We start from the raw sequence: 24,646 nt of genomic DNA, 5'->3' as shown, positions 1-24,646 counted from the left end.
TGAAATGGATCATTTTATTTTATTTTTCAGCTCTCAGGATATTGGTGCTAGTGACTTCCCTTTTGCCATAAGTGAGCCTGGGAAAAGCCCGCTGTCATTCAAGGTCATTTTAGATCAGTTTTAATTCTCTGGTGCATTCTGGCTTTTTCTGAGGCTCAGGACAAATCCTGTGGATCGGGAAAGGATAAGGGACAGATGGAAGGCCTGAGCCGCACTGTCTTTCCTGCCTCTGATGTCCCCACGTCATGTTCTCTGTTACCCAGTGAGGGAAGCGTTCAGAACGCAGGCACACTCGGGCTGCAGGAACAAGCAGGGTAGAGTCCAGCCAACATCTTTCGTAGCTCGAGGTCTGCACACTGGATACTATGGCAACATTCATTGCCACCATCACAAGACAGGTTGATTTCAACATATTAGAGATAGTCTGTAATTATACCAAACATATTTAGGTTTACCACATCATGTGCCCATTTAAAATTAAGTAGAGCCTTTCAGAAATGTTAAGATCTGCTGATGTTGAGCACGTGAGGAGCGGACAATGGGTTTCTGTTACCCTCAGGTTATGTTCAAGGTTTGTGTAAACTTCTTCCCATCTTTATACCAGATGGAAACAGGAAAGCCTAACAATCCATCTGCACAAAGGACAAATAGCTTTTAGCTTTGGGTTTCCAAATAGTCTCTCGCTAAAATGCTCTGTGCTGCAGAATTTCCTAAACTAAAGGGCAATTGTATAAATAGTATCTTCCTACTCATACAATTACAAAAAGCCTTTAAAACCTGTAGGTGAACACTCCATCCCTCTGTGTCGCGACGTGAGATCCACCGGGGCTGTGAGACTGAGGAACAGAGCACCGGGCTGTTGACCGTGCTAAGGCTCACTAGAACTTTCCTGTGAGTTTACCCAGCTCTAAGCAGTTCCCACCTGTAGAGCACAGGGCTAGGCAGATCTCTCCTCTTTCTGCCTGGGACCTGATGGTCTTTTAGGCCGTGCTTTGTTTCCATGCAGACAGAACTATTCTCAGATTTACAACGAGACTCCATTTCCACCTGCTTTCGTGCCCACACCTCCTTCCACTCGCTCTTTCAGGCCACCGACCAGCAAAAAAAAAATCCCACAGGTTAGTAAATGTGTTCTCTAGGTTTCTGTTTTGTGGCTTAGTCCTATTGTTAACCAACACTGCTTGTGTGTTCTGTGTTTTTGCTTGAATAAAAGGGAAGCACAGATTTCCCTTATCTATTTCATATCCTAGTGAAGAGCTTGGCTCCAGCCAAACAGGAACAGTTGATCTGATCTGATTTGGTTGGCTGTTGGGTAAGAAAGAGGATGCTGGGTGATGGCAGCCTACCTGTGAGCATCCCTTCGTTCACCACGCAACTCCCATCGATCAGGACAGCATCACAGGGCAGTGAGATTTTCCCTGGAAGGATGAGAATATCTCCTGGAACCAGGAGACGGGACTCCAGCTCCTGCAGACCTGGGTGACAGCAAAAGGCCCATGACTGGCTTGGCCTTCTCCTGTTTTCCCTTAAGAATTAAAATAACTAAGAACTCTTATTTGCTTACTTTCCTGTTGGATAGGACCTACCCCACCTGTTCACCTGCCCAGGGCCCCTTTCTGCTCAACTGAAAATCACCAGGGAATTAGATTGGGAAATTGTTGCTTGGGATCTAGAAATGCATAAAAAAAAGTTCCTGTTTAGAACCTGGTACGCAGCCAGGCTCTGTGCAAAGTAAGGTTTTCAGAGCTTCAGTCAAAAGGGAGGCGCCCTCTGGCTGCTACTTGCTCTGTCTGGGCACTGGGACTCTGTGAGTAGCTGTGGGGCTACATGGAAACCTTCCAGAGACCTTCTGCTGCTCTCAGTCCAACTCTCTATTCCTTATACACAACCGTGGCTACCCTGCCCCAAGCTAAATTCAAAGCCAATGCCAAGAGTCCAGACAGTGCACATCAAAGGCTTCATCCAAGCCTACACTCTAGATGACAACCTGGAACATAGGATGCAAGGTCTGAAGGATACAGCAAGTTGAAAATGATGTAGGAGCCTTTAGTTTTCACATGAGTATCTAATTGTCTGAAATATGGAGGACAGAGGGAATTGGAGACTGAAATCTATGGCTAAACTTCGGAAGGAGGCGAGGCAAGCCAGGCCTGGGGCTCTAAGCTGAACAAGGCAGTCAGTCACTCAGGGTCCTGCAGGTATTAGGTGGCATGTGAGGTCTTAGCCTCCTGCCATCTTATGAGTTAGATGTGTCACTCGTCTCATCATGCTTGCCATCCCGGGTTCAGTCAGAGAGGAGTTCTGTCCTTGATAGGGAGGACAAACTGCCTGCCTAAGACTGTAGAGGCTGTAAGACTGTGCGGAGAAGGTAGCCTGAGCCGCTCACCTTTGCCTTTTACAGTGATGGTGACCTGGACTTTGTTGTGGTCCTCCACGAGGTTGTGTAGCTTCACAGATTGCTGCCAACAGAAAGACAAGGCTTTACCAGCACATAGTCTGTATCCTGACAACCACCTAAGTACAGCAAAGGACGAACGGCCTGGGCAAATGACTCAGCTTCCACTTAATCTATTCTTTTTGATCTTTGAGACAGGATTTTGCTATGTAGCCTAGGCTAGCCTGGTACTCACTATGTAGCCCAGGATGGCTTCAAACTCAAAACAATCTATACGCCTTTCTTGGCCTCCGAGTGTTGGGGTTGCACATATGGTCTACCACACTCAATTTCTACTTTGGCTTTTGAAGCTTCAGTTCCCCTTCTCCCACTCCCAGCCTCTTGACATGACTTTAGGAACAACTCTCCCGATTCATTTAACACAACTTTACTCCAAGGGGTAAAAATGATAAACTTCTACGGAGTTCAGGACCCAGGGAGAGGAACCAAGGTGAAGAAACAAGCATGGCCAAATTATGAAAGTGTCTGAGTTTGCTGTGTACATGACTGTCCACTGGGAAGCGAAGGCTCTCTTCACGCTTGCTCACACTGGGTAAGCCGACAGACCGGAGTCATGCCTCCAGATTTGGAATCCTGAGGCTAGCACGAATGAGTCAGAGAGTCTGTCTAACCCCATTTCGCTCACCTGAAAGGGGAGATGATAATATAAGCCTTTGGAGGGGTATTTTGAGTTTGCAGTTAATTAAATCTCACAGAAACCTATTGTGCCGCGTCACTATGCTGAGGGCACGTGAGTGCTAGCCACTGCGAAGGAGTCAGCTGCTGGACAAACTGCAGCGAGACAGAGCCTGGAAAACCTTGCCGGGGTAGAACTTCCTGAGATATGACTGTAAAAGGTGGAGGGAATGGAAGCAGCAGTTCCGAGGATAACGGAGGACAGGACAGCAGAGGCAAGAGGGGGTTCGGTTCACACACTTCTCATACTGACACGGTGTGACATCAGCATGAGAAAGGGGGCACCGGCAAATGGGGGAAGGACCGACTGCTGGGCAAGGTTCTGCCGCTTTCCAAATGGTGTCAGAGAACTGGATGTCCCGAAGAAGAAGCAAGTCTGGCTCCTGATGTTGCTACTCCAATTCAGCCTAAACTAAGCCGAACAGAACCCTTTTCTCTTTTACAGTTAAGCTACTTTGATCTGTTCTGTTAATGACTTCGAATGTTATAGATCTTTCCAGACTGATAAGCACCATGTACACCCAGGTGCCTGTCCCCAGAGAGAACATAATGAATTCAAGAGTAAGATTTCCATGGGATAAAGAAGAGTATTTACTTTAGTTCCGCAGGAAAAACCAGACTTCACTCATTTGGGTCAACTGTGCGGAAGAAGTGTTACAGCTATTAGTTACATATTCGTCACCGTAAAGTGACTGCCTGGGTCTTAGCTGTCGGGTGCATTCATTTACACCTGGCCTTACCTAGGAAGCTGAGAGAGTCAGCCAAGGTTCTGTGTGAAGGACCCTGGATTTGGTCAAAATTATTGAGTTGGAGGTGTGGCTTACCACAGCAGCCAGCCACATCCAATGTGTGTTAAATGTCCCCCAAGACGCTAGTAGCTTCTTTGGTAAACAGCTGGTAATAGCCTGAAGTTACCTGCAAGCCTTCAAGTGACATTCTCCTGGTGTGTTTTACATGCCAGGGACTTCTCCCAAGCCTGCGAGGCTTCATCAAGGAGATCCATAAGATACTGTAAAAGACTCAAATGACTATGTATATAACCACTCATAGTATTGAGTTGCTAGTACATACTAATGGCTGTGGAAGGCCCTTTAGAAAAGCTAGATACGCACAAAAATAAACAAAAATGCTACCTCTACCATACATGTAAACACAGAGGCAAAAGCCTGGAGGGGAAGATGCTGAAGTGCTTTGCCACAGTCATGCACTTCTGAAGCATTGAGGGTGACAGTCAGAGAGAGTCACCTGAATCAAAGCATATTCTTAAGTGTGTTCTCTTCATGCTTAAAATAGCTCCCCTTTCCTTTCGGAGCTGTTTTTCCCTGCTAACCTCCTTTCGGTTTCTCTCTGTTCAGCCAGCTCCCTGAGCCTATGCCACGATAACTTCAGCTGGAGAGGATGCTAATCAGCACATTTGGAAGTGGAGAGGTACGAGTTAATAGCGCTTGACTGTAATTCTCAAACCTCATTATGCTGGGAAGCTGAATTTATTTATCAGACTTAGCATTCTGGGGAATCTGCCATGCTTCCATGCCTCTGCTGGGGCTATTCCCTAGAATGTTCATCCCAGCTTGTTGCTAGCAAGCTCTTTTTAATCCTTCCCATGAAACTCTGTGTAAATATGAGCTCCCCCCACAAGGATCAGATCCAGGAAGAAGGAAGAGCTCTGCTGCTGGCTGCACACCTGTGATGGCATACTGATAACTTCCGGTACAGCTACCTGTTGTCCTTTTTCCCTTGTGAGACACCCAATTCCCAGGGTGGGAAAGGAGCCGTCACCAGACTCTGTCATGTAGAAGACCCTCAGTGAAAGTGTCTTTCATAGACCTGGAGTGTTCTACATCTCCAACAACACAGGGATAGGCTAATGTAAGCATTCTCTTTGAGCTAATGTACTAGGAAACCATAAGCATGGGTTTCTATGACAACCAGCCAGCCAGGAGAAGGCAAGCTCTGTGATGCTCGCCATGGCTGCAAAGCTCATTGCCTGATTTTCATTGGGCCCCCTCTTGTTTATACAGTCCCTCTTCAGGGGGACCAGGATCAGTTTCCACAGCTCATTTGCATACTGTTATTATTCCACATCTGCTGCCGGATATCTTTGTGTTTGCTGTGGCTGGATTTTCTCCAGAGATATTGGAAGTGGTGCATTAACTCAGGTGCCCCAGGGCCCTGCTAGGTCAAGACTGAAGGGGAAAGGGGGTACAGTGATACCCTCAGTCCTATGCTAGCAGGTGCACTGGTAGAACCCAGATATACTGTGTGCAAAGTAAACACAGTTTGTGGTTTGCATTCAGTCCCGGCTTGCATTCTCCTAACTTCTTAGGAAGAGACTACAGCTCAAGTGTTTCTTAGCCATGATAATGTAAGCTTTCTCTAAGTGGCATAATTTGTGGTAGAATAATCAGGCAGGGAGATTATCCTTCTTAGCTTCAATTCAGAGAAACGATGAAGTCAGCACAATGACTTAGATATTCCTTCCTTCATTCCTACTAGCCTCTATTCCTCAAGATCTTACTGTTACCTCAAAGTCCACAGGTCAGGTTATGAAAATACACTCAGTGCAACAGCATGTAGCACACTGGGAGCTGGGAAACCTGGCCACTGTTTCTCATGTGGAGAAGAGCAAGATCCTCTCAGATGGGAAGAAACTATTCTATGACATGTGTCTCCTTCTATAAACATTGTGCCCAACATATGTATATGATGGGTATAGGGACCATGAAATCATAAATGGCATTAATGGTTGAAGGCTCGTGACTGAAGCGGTGAAGGAAATAGGCTCACTTGGTGTGGCATCACAAGGTATTTGATGAGTTAGGTCAGTTAAGTTTTGTAAAGGAATACCAGCTGCTAAGAAGATTAGCGTTTGCCTTCTAATTCCTCTTCTTCTGAAACCCTTTGTCGCGCTGCCATTAAAACTCATGTTCCCACGTGGCTCACTGTGTTAGAGCAGAGTAAATTAGGGATTCTGTTAAGAAGACATGAGTTTTCATTTTTAAATTTTTTTAGATTTATTTAATTTTTATGTGTATAGCTTTGCCCACGTGTGTGTGTGTGTGTGTGTGTGTGTGTGTGTGTGTGTATGTGTGTACCACTTGTGACCTCGTGCTCCCAGGGGCCAAACGGGCATCAGATTCCCTGAACTGGAGTGACAGATGGTTATAAAGCACCAGTGGTTGTTGGGTCCTCTGCCAGAGTAATCACCACTCTTAGTCACTAAAGCATCTGTCCAGCACCAAATGTTTAATTTCAATACATGGTTTAAAATACAGGAAAAAAATACTAAAAATACCTAACTTTGGATAATGTTCTGCAACAGTTCCATCAAAGATTAAAGCTTTCCCTCTTCCAGGGAAGTTCCTTAAGCAGGAAGGCAAACAAAAATAACTTCAGGAAGTCCCTGAAACTAACCAGATTCACTAGGCCCCTATCTGTCACAGTTAAGTCACAGAAGCTGAGATGTCCCCTCAGACAGAGGGAAGCTGAGCTGCAAAAGACCCTGAGACCAAACCAGTTGTTTGGAAGAAGCAGAAACCAGCAGAGCTGCCTGGAAGCGGTTTAAACCCAGTCACTAGCAAAGGGCAGAGCCCAAACCTGTGGAGCTGCTGCATGGTGCTCCATGTTCACAGCCTTGTGAGCTGTCACCCATGTTAGGGTGGACCTTGACGACACAGCTGCTTTTGAGTAATTGCTGATTCTGTAAGTAACTCCTCACCCATAATCCTGTAAGAAACCCCAACACAAGTTGGACATCGGTGGTAGCCATACTTTGGTCTCTTGTGGGATCCCTGTCTGGGGTGAGTAGATGTGGGTGTTGCATCTCCCCAGCACACGTTTTGTGATGCAACAGATGTGCAGATCAGGAAACCAGAAACCAAGACAGAAAATACATTTGCCTCTGTATAATCATTAGTGTATGAAAAAGGCAAAGTAGAGCAGGAAAAATCAGCCAAAAGTGAAAGTTTTCCATAAGTGTGGTGGGTATGAGAGGCCCTCGAATATAAAAGAAAAATGGAATGCTCAGGTAAATAAAATACGTCTCTTTCATTAGCGATCTCTTAGTTCACGAAGACTTCCACATGCCCGTATCTATTACACAGTGCAGGTGAGGATCTGGAAAAACTAATGATCTTGCATGTTGCTGATAGGAAGAATTATTTCATTTTGATAAAATTTACACTACAACATCTATTTCAATTCCAAGTATACCTATCCTCATAGCTAGCAGCCTGACTTTTGGTTGTTATACTAAAAAGAAATACGAAGTAGTATCTTGTGTCTTGGTTAATGTGAGCTTTGAGTCACTGCCCCCTCCAGCCTTGGCAGTAAGACCAGCATCAGTTCATGCAACATTCTTCACACCTACTCACACACAACCTCAGCGTCCTAAGTATGGTCCAGTTAAGTCCCAGTCGATGACCAAACTTTGCAAAGACTTTTGAATCTTCTTGATACTCCCAATGCCCTGTCCCCCACATGTTCCCTAGTAAGATTTGCTAATGCTACTTTATGACATGTGTTGGACAGAGCTGCTCCATGCTTGGGGAAGGGGATTCTATAGGCTTTTTGTTGTTGTTGTTTAGCCAGAAGCTAAATACAAATGGAATCCAACCATGATTTCAACTCTTACCTGTCTCAAGTCATACACACTTAAGACTATAGAGATAACGGTCAAAATGATGATGGCCACAGAGTATTCTATGTAACCCTGAGACAGCCACAGAGTAAGGGTGAAGGCTTGGAACACATAGAATGGATTTAAAACCTGTAGGTATAAAAATAGCACAGGAGTCATTTATGTGGTAGATATCAGAATTATATCATGACTTTATAGAATGTCTTTTCATTTTAACAACATATGATGACTTCTTCTATTTAAGAATTCCCTTAGAACTTAATTAGCTCAAGCAAATGCAATGCCAAGCACATAGAAAGTGATATGGTAGAAGTTACTCTAAGTACTCAGAGTCATGCTAGAACATTCCCTCTTCTTACTTCCTAAAACATACTTCACCAGTAAGAAAATCTAGCAATTGGCCATTTATCCGTATGTCGTGCAGCGAACTCCAGGTTAAAACCCTCCATTTGGGAGGGAGACACAAGGTGTAAATGGAAAAGTGAAACAACGGGGTGCTTTAGGAGAGGATCTTTACAAGGGGGGTGTGTTAGGAGAGGATCTTTACAAGGAAGTGAACCAACAGAATGTTCTTGTGTTGATGGGGGCATTCCATTTGACAGGAACGTGTCATTAAGACGGGAGGTAAACACTTAGGATAGCTTCAGGAAGTTCCAGAAACTGACTGGATTTACCAGACTCTTCCTTCCCGAAGGATTTATAAGCACGGAAGACTGATGAGAGTAAACTGAGCTGCTTAGCAATCACTCTGACCAAACTGCTTGGAAGAAACCCAGATCAGCCACAGTACCTGGAAAATGTCCAAGCCCCCGAGACACTAGGACAAGACAATTCTAACCCGTTGAGTTGCCTGCACATTCTACAGTTCACTCCAGGTTTCTAGATTTTCTGAGCTGTCATCCATCCTGGGGTGAACTTTCGTTGGTGCATCTCTCTTTGAAGTTTTTATGCACTCATAAGTAATCCCTCACCCATGTTCCTGGAAGTAACCCTAACCAAGCTAATTGGTTCACCAAGTTGGACTTCAGTGTTGTGAGTAGTTTGCTGTCTGAGCTGAGTAGATTTTGCTCATGTCTGCCCAGGAATAGCATTATAATGGAGGAAAAACATAATTCAGTCTCATTTTAAAATCATAGGTTTATCTTTATGTTCTCCCATGCTGTGAACTTAGATTAATTGTGCTATGGAAATGGAAGATTCTTCTTTTATCCAGGCTATTTTAAGATAGCATATTCTTTCTGTTGAAGGCCATAGTAAGATCCTTTTAGAGGCAGTAGAATCAGCATGTTCCTCCCCTTAAGCTCAGAAGGACCCTGAGCATCAGTGGCTAAAGGGACTCTGATCAGCTCAGGCATGGAGAGCATGGCTCTGTCAGGCCTTGCCCTTCTCTCCATTCCCTCTGCCTTCCAAAAAACCATTAGATTATATACTTACAGATAACCACCGAGGTCTATTTCCTTATTTGGCCATTTTCTCCTTCTGAGAGTGCCTAGCAATGTCTAACTATCAAAGTAGTTAAGTCCAGGAACCAAAAGCCCCCTTTGTCTCAACTAATTAACATTGCCAATTAAAATTAAACACCTCATTCTAACACAGGGTTTCCCCTTTTACCTTTGTAAGCAGCCATTTGCCTGTGGACCAGTCTGTCTCCTGTCCATGCAGAGGCAGTCCTTTGTCCCTCCAGGACAAATAGCCCTTTCCCTTCTTCCTTGTCCCTTTTCTCTTCTCCCTGTCCTTTAGCTCTGTCTTTGTCCCATATCTCTGCCCTTTGTCCCTGTGGGGCAAATAAATCTCCTTTGTGCTGAGAATTTGGCCTTGGAGGTCCTGAATCCAAACTTTCTCTTTCAGTGGCTTTCTCAAAGCTTTAGCAAACATCATCTGGGATGGTGTCACCAACTCCAAAGCTGATCATCAGGCATGGGTGTCTCCATAGCACCTTTCTCTCTTTTATCCCCCATATTTCCCATTTTGGTCTTAAGGGTTCCTATGATGATTACAGTAGAACGCTGGGGTGAAGCTCAGCTGTAGAGTGCCTGTTTAGCATACCCAAGGCCTTGGATCAGCCTCAGTGCCCCTAAACAGATAAATATAACAATCCCAACCTCAGTATCCCTAAACAGATAAATATAACAATCCCAACAGGGAGAGCAGCTCTTAGGGAGGAATTGAAAGAAGTTTCCACAACACACAGAGGCAGCAAAAATGAAAGCACCCGCTAGGATGAAGTGGATTCCCTTCCTGAGGAAGGGCTCTTTATCATCCTTATAAATTAGATGAAATACTGGCTAACATCGGGGGTATGCTTTCCAAATACTGCTTTCTGCAATTATCTCACACACTGAATAAAATTCCACTTTGCTCCTAACAATGAACTGATAGCTACTTAATAAGTTAATAAAGCTACACATTAAGGGTTTCTCAAGCCTTCTGGATATTATTTATAAATTTAAAAAGCTTTTGTTTCTTGGTGTCTCGTATTATCCCCATCTCAATTGCTTTACTTACAAATTATAGCTCTTGAGTTCACTTGGCATAAAATGCTCTAATTATAGATTATGTACTAATGATAACATGATTCTGGATTTATAGGAATACAGTGGAAAGTTGTTTAAATATTTCTTCGGAAGAAACAGCAGCAGCGTAATTAATTTATCCCCCTTATTCAATACCCTTGCAAACTAAATGCAAAGCAATTTACACCCCGCCCCCACAGATACACCTTTAATTTTGCTAAGGTTCTGACTGATGTGGGCTAAGAAATACCAGAGTCCTTTTGAAAAGGATCAAATTTTGATCCTTTGAAAAATACTTTGAAAAATACTCTGCAGTTTTCAAATGCATTTGGCTAGCAGCTCAGAAGGTGGCCTGCCTTTCCACAGTTGGGGAGGCTGTGTGCGTGTGGGGAGGAAATAAACGCATGAGAAAGCTGTGCCCCTCACTCCCTTTGGCTGGGAATAAAGCACAGTTCTAAGATCTAATGCTGGAATAATAACAGCCTGGTGTTTGCTCCAGAAATAGAACAATGGTGGATGATATTTTATATTAGACAGATATGGCCATTCTCCAAAACAAAGCTGACCGTTTTCAAGGGTTAGAAAAAGACTCAAAATATGCTTGCTGGCAAGATGGCTCAGTGGATAAAGACATTTGACAGTGCAAGCCTGTGGGACCTGAATTCCATCCCTGAAATTCATGTAAAGGTGAAAGGAAAGAAGGAACTAAAAGTTGTCCTCTGACCTCCACACATGCAAGCCTTGGTACATGAACCTATGTTTCCCATATGCTCATTTCCACTTCACACATCATGCGTAAACACAGATACATATGATCATATTTTTAAATAGGTTAAATTGTGGAGCATTGTGTGGAGCCAGAGAGCGGCAGCCTGGATCAAAAATAAATAGCACAAGGGAGGAACACATTGCGAGAGGAAATAGGGACAGAAAATCTCCCATAAGAGGCAAGGAACTGAAACCAGGGCTATGGAGAGAAGATGTATCAGTATGCTTCCTGCCCCAGCGTGGAGGTTGAAAACACAGCCAGCGGACGATGGAATGGGACAGAACAGGGCCCATGGCACAGCCATGACTTGCACCAAGCCCCAAACAGACCAAAGGGCCTATAGATAAAACTTGTTCTCTCCAATATAGGCCTGGCTCTGACCCAACAAAACACTTGGGACCAGATGGAGACAGGTACAAAGTCATCAGAGAGGGACAGCAAGCTCAGAGAGTGGAAGGGGGGAATTTTCCCACCGAAGGTTGGCTTACACAAAAGTACTAACAAAAGTGTCAAAACACACCACACTATTTTTTTTTAAAAAAAAAAACTAATAAAAAGTCACACTCAAGGAGATAGAAATAGTAAAATAATGTGTAAAGGACCAAAACTATGAATTTCAAAATCTTAGGGATCATAGCTGTAATAACGTGACTCTGTGGTTAGACTGCATGCTTATGGCCTCTCCAAAAGTCTTCCCTTGTTGAAACATTGACCCCCAGTGTAGTGGTACTGGGAGGTGGGGCTTTGAGATATAATTTTGGTTACATAGGTCCTGAGAGGCAGAGATCAGTCCTTCTTCATGAGAAGACACAAGGAGAGGCTGCTGGTCCACAGGTCAGTAAGTGTCTCTTGAACTTGGATTTCTACCCAGTCTTTGTGATTGTGTTGTCATACCCTGAGCAGATTAAGATGCCACAATAATACCACAACAGAAACTAAAGACGACAAAAGGAACAAGATATTACAAAACAGGAATCTGACTCCCACTTAGAAGAGTATTTCAACTTAAATAAGTGTTGTTGGGCTGATGAGATGGTTTAGTAGGTGAAGGCACTTGCTACCAAGCCTGGTCACCTGGGTTTGATCCCTGAGACCAACTTAGTGGAAAGGAAGAACTGAGTCCTGTGAGTGGTTCTCTGACCTACACACACACACACACACACACACACACACACAAAACACACACACGACTATGTCCCCAAACACTAGATGATAGATAGATAGATAGATGATAGATAGATAGATGATAGATAGATAGAGCAGTAAATAAGAGGCAGTTGTAAAGGATCAGCCATAAATCCTGATGTTTGTGTGTTTGCTGAGCTTAAATAAAACTGAAAGGAAGCCTTAATAAACAGAAAAAAAATATAGGTTAGTGTCAAGCAGCATCACGAAACAGATAGCATTCCCACTAAGGGATGTGTTATTTACAATCCCTCTGGGCCAAGAAATTAAGAAGCAAATTCTGTTTTTCAAAAGGAAGAAAATTGTCTAGTTACCTGTTTAACCAGCAGCTTCCATATGGGCTGGATCTCCACCTCGATAGCGTTGGGCCCACACACTAACCTTCTGTGGGAGATTGATATCTGTTAGTGTCAGCCTAGAAGCCCAGTGACAAGTGAGCACAGGCAAGCTGACCAAAAATCAGCCACCTCTGTCCTTTAGGCATCTTATCCCTTGATAACTATAGTCTTATTCTAAACCATGATTATACCTTTAAAATGCAAGTTGATACATGACTAACAAAGTTGGTTTTCTCCTGCTTTAAACTGTCTTTACTACAACTCAGTCAAAATGAAATTAGAAAGACATTTTTAAAAATAATCTGATTACATCCTAAGAGCAGCTAAAAAGACACAGGTCTAAAGACATTCCTAGACTCATCATTCATTCAATTTACCCCAGGTTTCAATGATGGTGTCTGCCTTACCCTGGAATCTCCCAAGGCAGGTTCCTCACATGTAAACCCATCAATGCACCAGAAAAACGAACAAATTCCCAGGAAGATGCTCTAAGCTTGTCACTTGCAAGTGTCTGTCTCCCACACAAGGTACATGACACATGTCCACTACAAAGAGAAGCCCTCATGTTTGGGATACGCTTTATGATTTTTCAAGGTTTTGCAAAAGATTCATTTGATCCTTACAGTGTTCTATAGAGTTCTAAAGGGCCAGTCTTTCTAATAGGAAAAGACACTGTGGGTCTTCAGTTAAAGGCTCATCCCGCTAATATTAATTATGACCAGGAACTTTGAAGTTTCATATGATCACTGTTTATAAAGAAAACTGAAGTTGGAGCAAATTAAGTAGCTGTCCCAAGTTAAGACCAGAAAAGAAAGCTCCACCTAACCACGTCCTCCACAGCATCAAATTCACAACTCCACCTCTGCAGGGACCAGCATGGAGAGCCTATGTGAGGGGCCTTTGGTCTTGCTATCGGATGACAGACTGACTGAGTTGAAGTTCACTTGACTTTTAAGGCATGTTACACAGACTTTCATTATTTCTTGCCACGGGCAGAGATGACTTACTCTAAAGTCTGCTAACTCCATAATGGGGGGGGGGGGGTGCTGAGGCTCAGGGGCTGAAGAAGCAGAGTGGAAGAGGAGCCTCATTGCTGTGTGAATTTATGAGCCCTAAATCTCATTCTGGAACCTCAAAAGACTTGAACTCAAGCCACATTGAGTCTGTGACAACAATCAGTTATTGGCCAACTGTCAGAAGCTCTCAGACCCAAGGCTTGTTTCGTCCACCTTCACCCACCGCACCCCACCCCACATGCGTGGTGTGCTTGCCCACAGTCTTGTCTCTGTAAATGCTACTCAACCTTTAAAAGCCAAACCTGACAAGCAAGCCAAGTAGCTCAGAACGTTGAGAGTGACCATACCTCCCTCCACACCCAGCAAGCCTCTGCCCTTGCTCTTCCTTCTACCTAGACCATGCATCTTTGCATGACTTGCTTCATTCAGAGCTCTAAAAAGTACTTCTCCTTCTTGAGGCCTTCCATAACAATCCTATGGAAAACAGCCCTCTCCCAGGCCTGGGGTTATGGCGTCATGGTAGAGTATTTGCCTAGTACGTGCAAGACCCTGGGTTTGCTCCCTAGCACTGGGAGTGGGTGGAGGGGCAGGACCTACCTAACTTTCCTTAATTTCTTTAACCTACCTTACTTTTCTTTACAGCACATGTGAGTACCTGAACATAGGTCTTATTTGAACGTATGTGTGTTCATGTGTACATGTGTGGGCAGGTGCATGTGCACATTCACATGTGTGTGTGTGTGTATGTGTGTGTGTGTGTGTGTGTGTGTGTGTGTGTGTGTAAACCATATAGGAAAGCCTTTACTATCCTTCGACAGAGGCTGTTCACCTGTTTTATTAGACAAGGTCTCTCATGGAACACACCATGTAGGCTAAGCTGGTTGGTAAGAAAACCTCAGTTCATGTCTGTAGCACTTTCTAGCAGTGGTATTCCCAATAAGCACCAACATGCTTAGTTCTTTTCACTTGGCTTCTAAAGATCACACCCAAGTCCTCGTTCCTCCAGGGCAAGCGCTTTCCCAACTGAGACTGTCTCCACGGTCCATGCCTTCTTCCAATGTGTTACTTGGCTGTTTCTGCCATTATAATAATGTAACTTTTGAAGGGGCGCTTAACAGATCCTGCAGAGCTAAAGTAGAGCCTAATGCATACAATGCAGGCACTATCTGCTTAAATTAACGGATAGCCAAATTGGAGGTGGGAGAAACCTAGTTCCCTCATCTGAGAAATGAATCTGATAAAATATGACTAATAAAATTGTGATCAATCTCTTAACAAGATAAATATGCAACACAGTTGTCAAAAGTATGCTGAGGACATGGTAAATTCCAGATAAACGGCAGCTGTCTTTGAAAGACGATTCTGTCTGACATAATCAACTTTTTTCTCTCCTTCAACAACTCTTTCCTTTTCAGTAGCAGCACTTACCGCATTGAACTTAAATATGTATTTACATGTTTCTTCCTCAAATTGCTTCAGCTGTTTTTAAAGGCAGAAAGAGAGCTTTTGCGGATCTGTTTTTCTAGGATCTGGGGTTAGACATAGAGTATGTTCCCCAAAAAGGTTGGAGTTAATGAAAATCATGGAGCCCCGTGTCTGGAGTACTTTCTCCCCTGACAAGATTCAAAATTGAACCCTGATGGACAACTAAGGATATATTGATACTACAGAAATCGAACTAAGAATGCCAGCTGAGGATTGAGAATCCCATACCCCTGGTTTCTCCCTGTCTGGTGATATAGTTCCTGAAATTTCCATTGAGGGAGGAGCTTAGGTCATGGAAACATGAAGGATGGGATAGGGTGGATCAAGCCTTGCCTGTGATTGATGCTTTGGGGCTCATCTGGAACCATGATGGAATCACAGCCAGCCAGCCCTTTGCTCTTTTGCCATGTCTACTATCCCTTGCCAAAGGAAATTCTCACATGTTTAGAGATTGTGTACCCATATCAATCTCAGAGCCAGCCACAGAGAATTCTCAGGGATGTTGACCAGCAGTGGAGCAACCAGAAGCAAGATTAGGCTTGATGCCAAGTCACACAGGGAAAGGTCAAAGCTATATGCCACCACTGGAGATCTGATGAGGTGGCAGAGAAAAGAGACTGAGATCATTCTGTGTGGCCTTTCCAAACAGCGTAGGTCATACACAGCTAAGTAGGTTTTGCTAACATCCGTCACTATCTATTAAGGGGGAAAACTGCTGTGATGGCAGACAGCTCCTTCTCAGAGGGTGGATATGACCAGGTCCACAGCTGAGAACTCTGGAAGGGAATGTCATTCTCCCTGTGAATTTGGGTTTGTGAGTCTGGGTTCATAAGGGATTTCCTCCAGTTCTGAGATATTCAGATCTTGTGGAATGTATGGTTCTGAAATACCAAGTGTGAATGGTTAGGAGTATTTTCCTTTGAGGAATAAACCAAATGAATACATCAATATATCTCTCAAAGAATTGCTAGAGTGATTTGTGTGAGGCCCTGGAGCCCAGACAACTAGAGTCGGGATCCTTACCAATGAAGTAGAAGTGTGCTCCAATCCCTGGTGCCCTCTCAACCTTCACAACAGCCCTCAGCTTTTGCCCCACTCTTTCCATTCAGGCAGCCTGCTGGCCTGCGAGGGTATCTCTGGCAGGAGAGATTCCTGCAGTTTCCCAAGTAGTCAAGGCCAAGCAGAAGAGGCCAGCATGACTCAATTCTGTAGGAAATCGAACTGGAAAAGCTCCTGGGGGTGTCTGCTGGCCTGTCACCCACTCACTTCTTCAAAATTCCCGCTTTCCAAAGAAATAGAGGTCGAAGATGCCCAGGCTATGACATCCGGTGCCTGGTATTTGGGCATAACTGCATAGTACAAGTGGGTTGTGTTATGGTCTTGGGTGGAAGGTGGTCCTAGAAATCCCCCATCATAAAACACTTTGGGTATGCCATGAGAGATTGTTCACCAGAAGAAATGTCCAAGTTCCTTAATGAAGCAGTGATATAAAGAAATCCATGTCTCTAAATGATGTGCACTAACAGTTGCTTAGCTTTTCATCCTGATCCTCCTCTGCTGTCTATCGATTTCTTTCATTTCCTAAATTACAAGCTTCCGTAAAATCGGGGGAAACCAGCTCATGAAGGAATCTGGCTCTCAGTATGAGCTAGTGAGATGCTTCCAAGAGTCTCTGCTGATGGAGAATGCCTGAGCATTCCGTATATAAAGGCCCAGAAGGGAAAGAACCAGAAAGTTGTGGTGAAGGTACAGCGAAATCTAGGCATCCTCTCCATCATGCCGCCTACAAGGCTCATCAGGACGTACACACACTGCTGTCTCCACAAGCTTCTGCACTGGAGCTAGGTGGTTTTATACTCCCAACAGACCCAGACCCACAAAACTGTGGGCCTGAAAATTCCAACTTATTGAAAAGAGACCATTGACCTCAATTTACTTGGTTTTATCAAATTATATTCTAAATAAAATATAGTCTTTTAAGATAACTTCCTATCTCCTAGTTGAATATTAGGGATTGAGATCATGTTTTTGGCTTCTAGAGGATGAGTAAGACTTCTCTCCCATTCTCCAACCAGCTGTAACTTACTCCTTTTTATAAAGATACTGTGGAGCACACACTTCCTGCTCTTCCTGCAGGGGTTATTCTCCCCGGATACTGCCTCTCTCTTCCTGTCCCTTCCCAGCTTGCACCCAGAACCCCCCCCCTCATCCTCCCTCTTTGGGGCCACAAAATCCCACAGCTCAGCCTGTTTGGGCGCCGGGGACCTGGAATTGAGTGCACCCAGGTCGGTGAGAGGTCCCCTCCTTCATTAGCCTGCCTGCAGCAAGGTAGGAAAACAAATAAAGATACTGTGGAGGCTGAGCCTGTGTGACTGGACCATTCTCTCAGAGTGCAACTTTCAAAGGCATAAGAGTAACCGTTGTTTCTCTTTCCAGCTTTGGGCCCACCCACACCTGAGGAGTACCACAGGAAAATCCCATGGTGGTCATAATTTCTCTTTCCTTCCCTCCTCTGTCTTCCAGGTGGTTACTTTTCTGTTTTCAGGAGCCTAAGCAACAGGTCAGGAGCAGGATGGGCTGAATGGCAATGAAGGTGAAAAGATACCCTACCCCTGTCCTAGGAAGAAAGCCTAGCGAGGATCAGATAGATGCGGTGTTTTCATAGGATCCCTTCTTGTGAAATGAATCACTTAGCCGTCAGTGAGCCTGTCCAGGATGGCTACGATGATGCAAAGCAGAGTTCAGCTCGTGAGAAAGTGAGGATCGGAACAAGCCAGTTCCTCAGACCATTTACGTACACACTTTTTGATGCCTTTTGCAATTTATCTGCTGGGTAAAATCCACTCTCCTGGTGGCCTGATAAGCTTTTGCTGCCGAAAAGTGAGAACGATGAACATCCTACATCCCGTCTCTTTGCCAGGCTTCTAGGATCCCCACAGGGAAGTGTGTGCATTTAGATGCTGTAACGTATCATTTTGTCAGATTTTTGCCTGCCTTTCTTCATCTCTTGCAGTGAGCTCTTGGTTTTTAACGCAAGCAAGCTCAGACTCAGTTATTGAATTTTCATGCTGTCCAATCAATCAGTCCCTTTTAATTTCTCTAGAAAGGCCCCCAGCTTACTCTAAGGAATAAGGGGGAAATGTGCCACATCCACCGGCTCCTTTTGTCCTTCAGTATGGCATGCCTACAAGATAAAATATGCCTCTGCTTATGAGATTATTTCTCAATTCTTCATATTTGGGATACTGTACTCTGTCTTGCTTATTAGATTGTCAAGTTCTTTATGTGTAGACCAGATTTAAATTTAATTATGTATGATATTTATTAAAGCTTGGCACTTGATAAATAAGGACAAATGTGAGCTAGCTATCCCGATGGAGAATCTTTCTTGTGGAAATGGTTTCTTGTGCGGAATATGTTGGCATCTATCATTAAGAGCTCTTAAATGTTCTAGATCAATCCTCTAAACATCTTGCACTACGTATTATTAACTAAGTTTCCTTTTAATGACTTTGAAAAGTCTCTGTATCTCAGCGTATTAAACATTCATTTCTAACACATTTTGCAACATTGTTCTGGTTATAGACACCTGCTTCACTTCTCGTAGCATGTCTACAAAGGAAAAACTGAAACCAACACTTCATGTTTCCTAGAAATGTATAAGAATTATGGTGGTGGGCAAACAAGCAGGATGGCTCAGTGAGTAAAGGCTCCCGCTGCCAAGCTTGTGAACCTGAGCCAGCTTCCTGTGACTCACATGGTAGGACAGAACCGCCTTCTGCAAACCTGTCTCCTGAACACTCCGCATGCTCTGTAGGCTTACGTTACCACACACATGCCCCTAAAATACAATGAAAATCTAAAATGTAAGGAAGAACTCGCGTGAGGAACTTGCCCAAATTCCAGCGTTCTTTGTCTCATCTGTGCTGTCTTGCTCCTACGGAACTCTCAGCGCTGTGGGAGTACAGCCCAGAAGCACTGATTCAACCAACATGTTTCCTCTTAGTTTGACAATTGATGTTTCTGGTGGATCACAATGATGTCTGGCAAACAGTGTCCCTGGAAGTGTCTGAGGAACTACAGATCATCAGAAGGGCTCAGCTGTTTCCTTTGGAGCTCACCAGCATCGGATATTTCAAACGAGAGCTGAGGGAAGCAGGGACTTTTCCCTCTGGTTAGTAAATTAAATGGCATCCCCTCATCTCTGGCAGCATACAGACACCAGCCTCATGATTCTACTCCCTGCCCATCAATAACTATGTCTTTTTCTTTAGATCACTCCTCCCTTGCAAAATACTTGACATATCAGAGACACACTGATAATAACTCAAGGAATGCCATCGCTTATTTGTTTCTGCTGCATGTATCTGTTGAGCTCCTTGAAGGGGTTCCAGCTGGCCTGAGCAAACATGGCTCTGGCAGGCTTTGCCCTTCCCCCATTCCCTCTGCCTTGCAAAACTGTTAAGAGTATGTTTCTAAAGCTGGTTAACGCCATCTCCTCCCTTATTTGGCCACTTCCTCCTTCTGAGACTGATCTCCAAGGTCTAGCTATCAAAGTATTGATGTCCAGCAATCAAAAGCCTTCTTTTGACTACCCTAATTAACATGCCTAATTAAAATTAAACACCTCATCCTAACATGGGGTTTCCACTTTACCTTTGTAAACTATGATTTTCCTATGTGCCACTTCTTTCTCCTCTCTGCCCAGAGGCAGTCCTTTGTCCTCTAGTGCAAATATCCCCATCCCAGCACCTTGCTCCCTTCCCCTTCTCCCTCATTATGTATCTTCTATCTTTGTCTCTTATTCCCTCGCCTTTGTCCCTCTGGGGAAAATAAATCTCCTTCATGCTGAGAACTTGGTCTTCAGGTGTCTTGTGCCCGACAACTTCGAAGTCCTTGCAGTAATGCAGGGACCCACACACAGCAGGGTGCTCCCTCCTGGACTCTGGACCTTGGATTATGGCACAAACTATGTCTAAACGCCTATTTTTTCACAGAGATCCTTAATTAAATGAGGAAGAAAAATTAAAGTGGCTGCTTTCTGACTCAGGCAGAAAAACAGCAGCAAATAACCTTGCAAGTGTGATCTTTAAGAAGAGGAAAAAGGGAGGCCTGTGTTAGAATGGGCTAGGATGTGGTGGTGTGTTTTGATTGGGCGTATTAATTAGGTGAACCAAAGGGGGCATTTGATTGCTGGACTTCAATACTTTGATAGCCGGACCTCGGTGATCAGCCTCAGGAATGACTCTGGCATAAAAAAGTTTTCAAATACGGGAACAGAACTGGGTGACTAGCTTAGGGAATACGATCTATGGTTTATAAGGGAGAGAGAGGGAAGGGACTGTAGCCCCATGTTTGCCGAGCCCTTCACTCCTGTCATGAGTCCAGGGTTATTCTAGATACAGCATATGCAACATGGAATGACAGAGCCAAGTAAACAGTAAGATGTTCATTTCCACACCTGTTGGTTCACAGCCAAGCATGATCCGGATACTGTCTTTTTGGCTCTCAGTCAATGCAGGAAGATTAAGAAACCAATGTTCATGAAAAGACTCAGGAATATTATAAAGCCTATTCTACAAGCCTGAGGAGAAGGGCGGTATTTTACTTGAGTGGCTTGTTCTTTCAGTGTCTTTTGAATAAGTTTGCCTAAGAAGAGAATTTAGAATGTCTTTCTGATGCCAGCAAATGGCATCAAGCTGGCAAAGCATTGTGCCAGCAGCACACCAATGAGCATCCATTTGATACTTCGTGCCAGCAGGGTGAGGCTCAGTAAACATCCTTAAGCCTACCTGACCTCTTGGTCTTCACTGGTCAGACCCAATCCAAATGTGTGGTGGATGTCGAAGCAGGAGTTACTGTCTTCTAGTAACCTAGGAGATAGTTGGGATAGAAACCACACATCAGTTTACAGTCTCCAGTGAGTCATTGGTCTTTGGCTGGGTCTTAAGATGGTGGTGAGAAAAGGTTATACTTACCCAACTTTCCGAAAGCGCTTCTCCGAGAAATCCCACACGTACCTGATTTTCTGCACTTGGATGCATTGTAGCTGCAACCACAAACAAGAAAGGGAGAGGCGTCATTCACAAAGGAAAGCGGGTTAAAGGGGAATGGTGCGGTCCAGGTTCCCATGTGGGTCGCACACCTAACTATCAGTCCAGCGCAAGCGTATCATAGTCAGAGCCTTGACCATCAAACACACGCTCTATTCTGTTTCCACAAATGTGCCAGAACAGCCCACACATTAGATAGCTTACTTTTAATTCTGGCTTCATTACAGCTCGGTTTATGACAGAGTGGCGGTCCGCCACCAGAGGTTCTTCTAGGTTCTTGCTTCTAGGGGACTTCAGTGCGGATAAGTGGAGGCAGAAGACTTTTTTCCTTATGTACCTTCGAAATTCATCCTTAAAAAGTCAGCAAACAAGAGAGCGGTCTCAGACCTCAGTCAGAAGGCAGATTCTTAGGCACAGTCTAGACTTCGTGGAGTGAGGAACTCAGGTAGTGGACTTGGCAGTCTGTGTTTCAGTGAGCCTTCCAGAGGCTTCTGCTACACACAGAATTTTGAGAAACACTGATATGAGTGGGGGGACTTTGTAAGGAAGTATTATGTCTAAAAATTTTCTGAGATGATTAAATTTCTTTTTATTACTTTATTTAGTTTTTTGACACTGAGATTCACGTGTCTAGACTGACCTTCACCTCTCGGTTAGCCTGCCCCAGCTTCCCACAGCCTGGGACCACAGGTGTGCACCACCATGCCAGGCTCCAGTTACTTTTAAATGCTATCCACAAGCTTACATTACCTAGTATACTCCAAAGCATGCATTGTTGAAAATTGAGCATTCCCACATTATGTGGCCTCTGAGAGTTGTAACAATGACAGCCACTGCCCATGCACTGGCAAGGAGCAACATCCTTAAACCTAAAATATCAGAGATTTCCCCAGGCTGAAGGGAAGAAAGTGTCAGCATTCCTGGGTGGGACAAGAGATAAAGAACAGGAAGCTTGCAGAGATAATCTTTCCTTCTCTTGATCTGGCCTAGGTAAACTGTTTGAATGGATGAGATCTGTTCAGGATCTCTGGAATATTGACTAGTCATTGCTAGACTACAGATGCAGTATTGAAGACATCAGCATAGTACGTTTTTTTCTTTAAAAGTTTCTTTTTTTTCTGGGAACATTCAAAACCCTCTCCACCAGCTGTTTTTAAAATCTGCTGTCAGCCACATTATCCTGTGAGGCTACAGGGATCCTCCTATTCAACTGTAGCCTTGAACCTACTAATCATTTCCCCTCTATCTCCCCTTCTCCTTCTCAGGCTCTGGGGAATCAATATTCTACAATGCCAACTTCATAACATCCATGTGTAAGTGTGAACTAGCAGTATCCTTCCTTCTGTGATGGAAGGAAGGCATTTGAAATGGATAACAGAAAATACATACTGTTGTTCTCAGCAAAACTGTGTCTGCTTCTTGCAAAGGGCACGGGATGCAACTGGTCCACACCCACCACTCAGGCCTCCAGTAGAACATCAGCTGAAGGGCGCCAAGAGTCAGGATGGCTGTGACAAGGCACAGGGCTCTCCGGAGACTCTGGGTATGGTAGCCAAATACCTCCTGAATAATAAATAGAGCATCCTATGTTTCAGTAGTTACATAAACATCATTTTGATTCAGGGGATACATGCTTTGCGATGCAGGGTTCTTGGTTGAGAGAAATCTGGCACCAGTTGGTAGAATAAGGTTGACTGCAGCTGGCAGCTGACATAATAAAAGGAAAGAGATGCATAAGCCCTCCTACTGCCCTGCCAAGTGAAATTAAACATGAGATGGAAGGGAAAGGGAAGATCTCCTTGCTTCTGTGCATTCATAGGTGGTACCTCAAGTGTTTATAACATGCCTCATGTTTTGAAGCAGATTTATTTCCTCTAGGTGTTAAAGGAATTGATAATATTAAAGAAAGTGATTGCAACAAACATGACTCACACATATCCACCTTCATCTGTATTCACATTTGGTTATAAAAATAACTGAATATGATTGAAAGTATGAATAAATGAATTGGTGTCTAATCCAGCAAAATGTAAATTAAAGGACTAGTTGCAGCCATGAAAGGCCCTTGAAGGATCGATTGCACTTACTTATTCTTTTTTAAATTATTTTTTTGTATTTAAAACCATTTTAAATACGAACATATTTTGATCATATTCTTCACCTCCCCCAAGTTCTTCCAGATCTTCTCCCCTTTCCTAACCACCAAGCTCTAAGTTCTTTCCCCAAAACTAAAAACCCAATACAACAACAAAACCAAGGACACAAAATAAAACCATCACCACCCCCCAAAAAACTACCTGTTACCAAATAAAAGCACACAAGCGCGCGCGCACACACACACACACACACACACACACACACACACACACACAAAACCCTCGGATTCTATTATACGTTGGTGAACTAATCCTGAACATGAGGCCTGTCCTGGAGTGGCTGATGTCACTCTGTTGGGAAAATGACCCATTGTCATTCTACTGGAGAAAACTGATTTTCCATCTCCCAGCAGGAATAAGTGATATTTCAGTTGCTAACTTACCCTAGTGGCTAGGTTTTCATTCTTTCCTTCATTCCGTTTTTAATATAAAAAAATATAAAAAGTTAAAACGAAAACTTATACTGAAGTTGTAAAAGGCAAACCAACAGAGGGAAAAGACCCCAAGAGATGGCACAAGAATGAGACCCACTCATGTGCACACTCAGGAGACCCATAAAAACACTAAACTGGAAGCCACAATATTTATTACGAGGATCTGCTGCAGAGCCCTGTTGGCCCTGTGCCTTCTCCTGCAGTCTCTGTGAGTTCATATGAGCTTTGCTTATGCTGTTTTCTTGGTGTTCTCCACCCCCTTACACTCTTTCAACCTCCTATTCCACAGGGTTGACTCAACACTGAGGGAAAGGATTTGATGGATACATCCCATTTAGGGGTAAGTGTTCCAATGTCTCTCAGGTTCTGCATAATGTCTGGCTGTGGGTCTCTATATTTATTCCTCTCTGCTCCAGAAGGACGTTTCTCTGATGGCTGAACAAGGCCCTGATTATGAGTGTCACAGAGTAACATCAGGAGTCATTTGATCACTAAAGTTTTTTTTATAGGTATTGTTTAGTTTTATTCTTGGGCTATCTAGTCTCAATTCTTGGTTGCCCAAACAGTTTGGGAATGGGTTCCACCTTGAGTGGGTCTTCAGAAAAACCAGTTATTGGTCAGTTACTCATGACACTGAAAAGCCTCTGCATAGCAAAGGACACCACCATGGGACAAAGCGGCAGCCTATAGAATGGGAAAAGATTTTCATCAACTACACAGCTCATTGAAAATGGAGATGTCGCCATGTGGTGGTGACACAAGCCTTTTATCCCAGCACTTGGGAGACAGAGACAGGCAGATCTCTGAGTTCGAGGCCAGCATGGTCTACAGAGCAAGTTCCAGGACATTCATGGATACACAGAAAAACCCTATCTCGAAAAAAAAAGAAAGAGAGAGAAAGAGAAAGGGGAGGGAGGGAAGGAAGGAA

The 24,646-nt window shown here is 44.0% G+C and overlaps 1 protein-coding gene across 1 annotated transcript in view; it reads right to left on the bottom strand.

The window, feature by feature from the left end:
* The window catches only part of Atp13a5 (ATPase 13A5), a 98,588-nt gene extending 74,396 nt beyond the window's left edge, over positions 1–24,192 (bottom strand). Inside the window, exons 1-9 of the mRNA XM_042055824.1 lie at positions 24,046–24,192; positions 22,518–22,691; positions 21,333–21,479; positions 21,054–21,124; positions 20,868–20,948; positions 12,551–12,620; positions 7,764–7,898; positions 2,387–2,459; positions 1,347–1,475 (exon numbers count right to left, since the gene is read on the bottom strand). Of these exons, the coding sequence (XP_041911758.1) occupies positions 1,347–1,475; positions 2,387–2,459; positions 7,764–7,898; positions 12,551–12,620; positions 20,868–20,948; positions 21,054–21,124; positions 21,333–21,479; positions 22,518–22,691; positions 24,046–24,192 (1,027 nt within the window). The remainder of the gene's footprint in view (positions 1–1,346; positions 1,476–2,386; positions 2,460–7,763; positions 7,899–12,550; positions 12,621–20,867; positions 20,949–21,053; positions 21,125–21,332; positions 21,480–22,517; positions 22,692–24,045) is intronic.
* Positions 24,193–24,646: the final 454 nt, after the last annotated feature.

The sequence above is a fragment of the Arvicola amphibius genome, chromosome 10 (genome assembly GCF_903992535.2).
Source record: "Arvicola amphibius chromosome 10, mArvAmp1.2, whole genome shotgun sequence".
NCBI classification, from domain to species: domain Eukaryota; kingdom Metazoa; phylum Chordata; class Mammalia; order Rodentia; family Cricetidae; genus Arvicola; species Arvicola amphibius.
The sequence above is the reverse complement of the archived record's forward strand: the minus strand, read 5'-3'. Positions and strand labels throughout refer to the sequence as shown.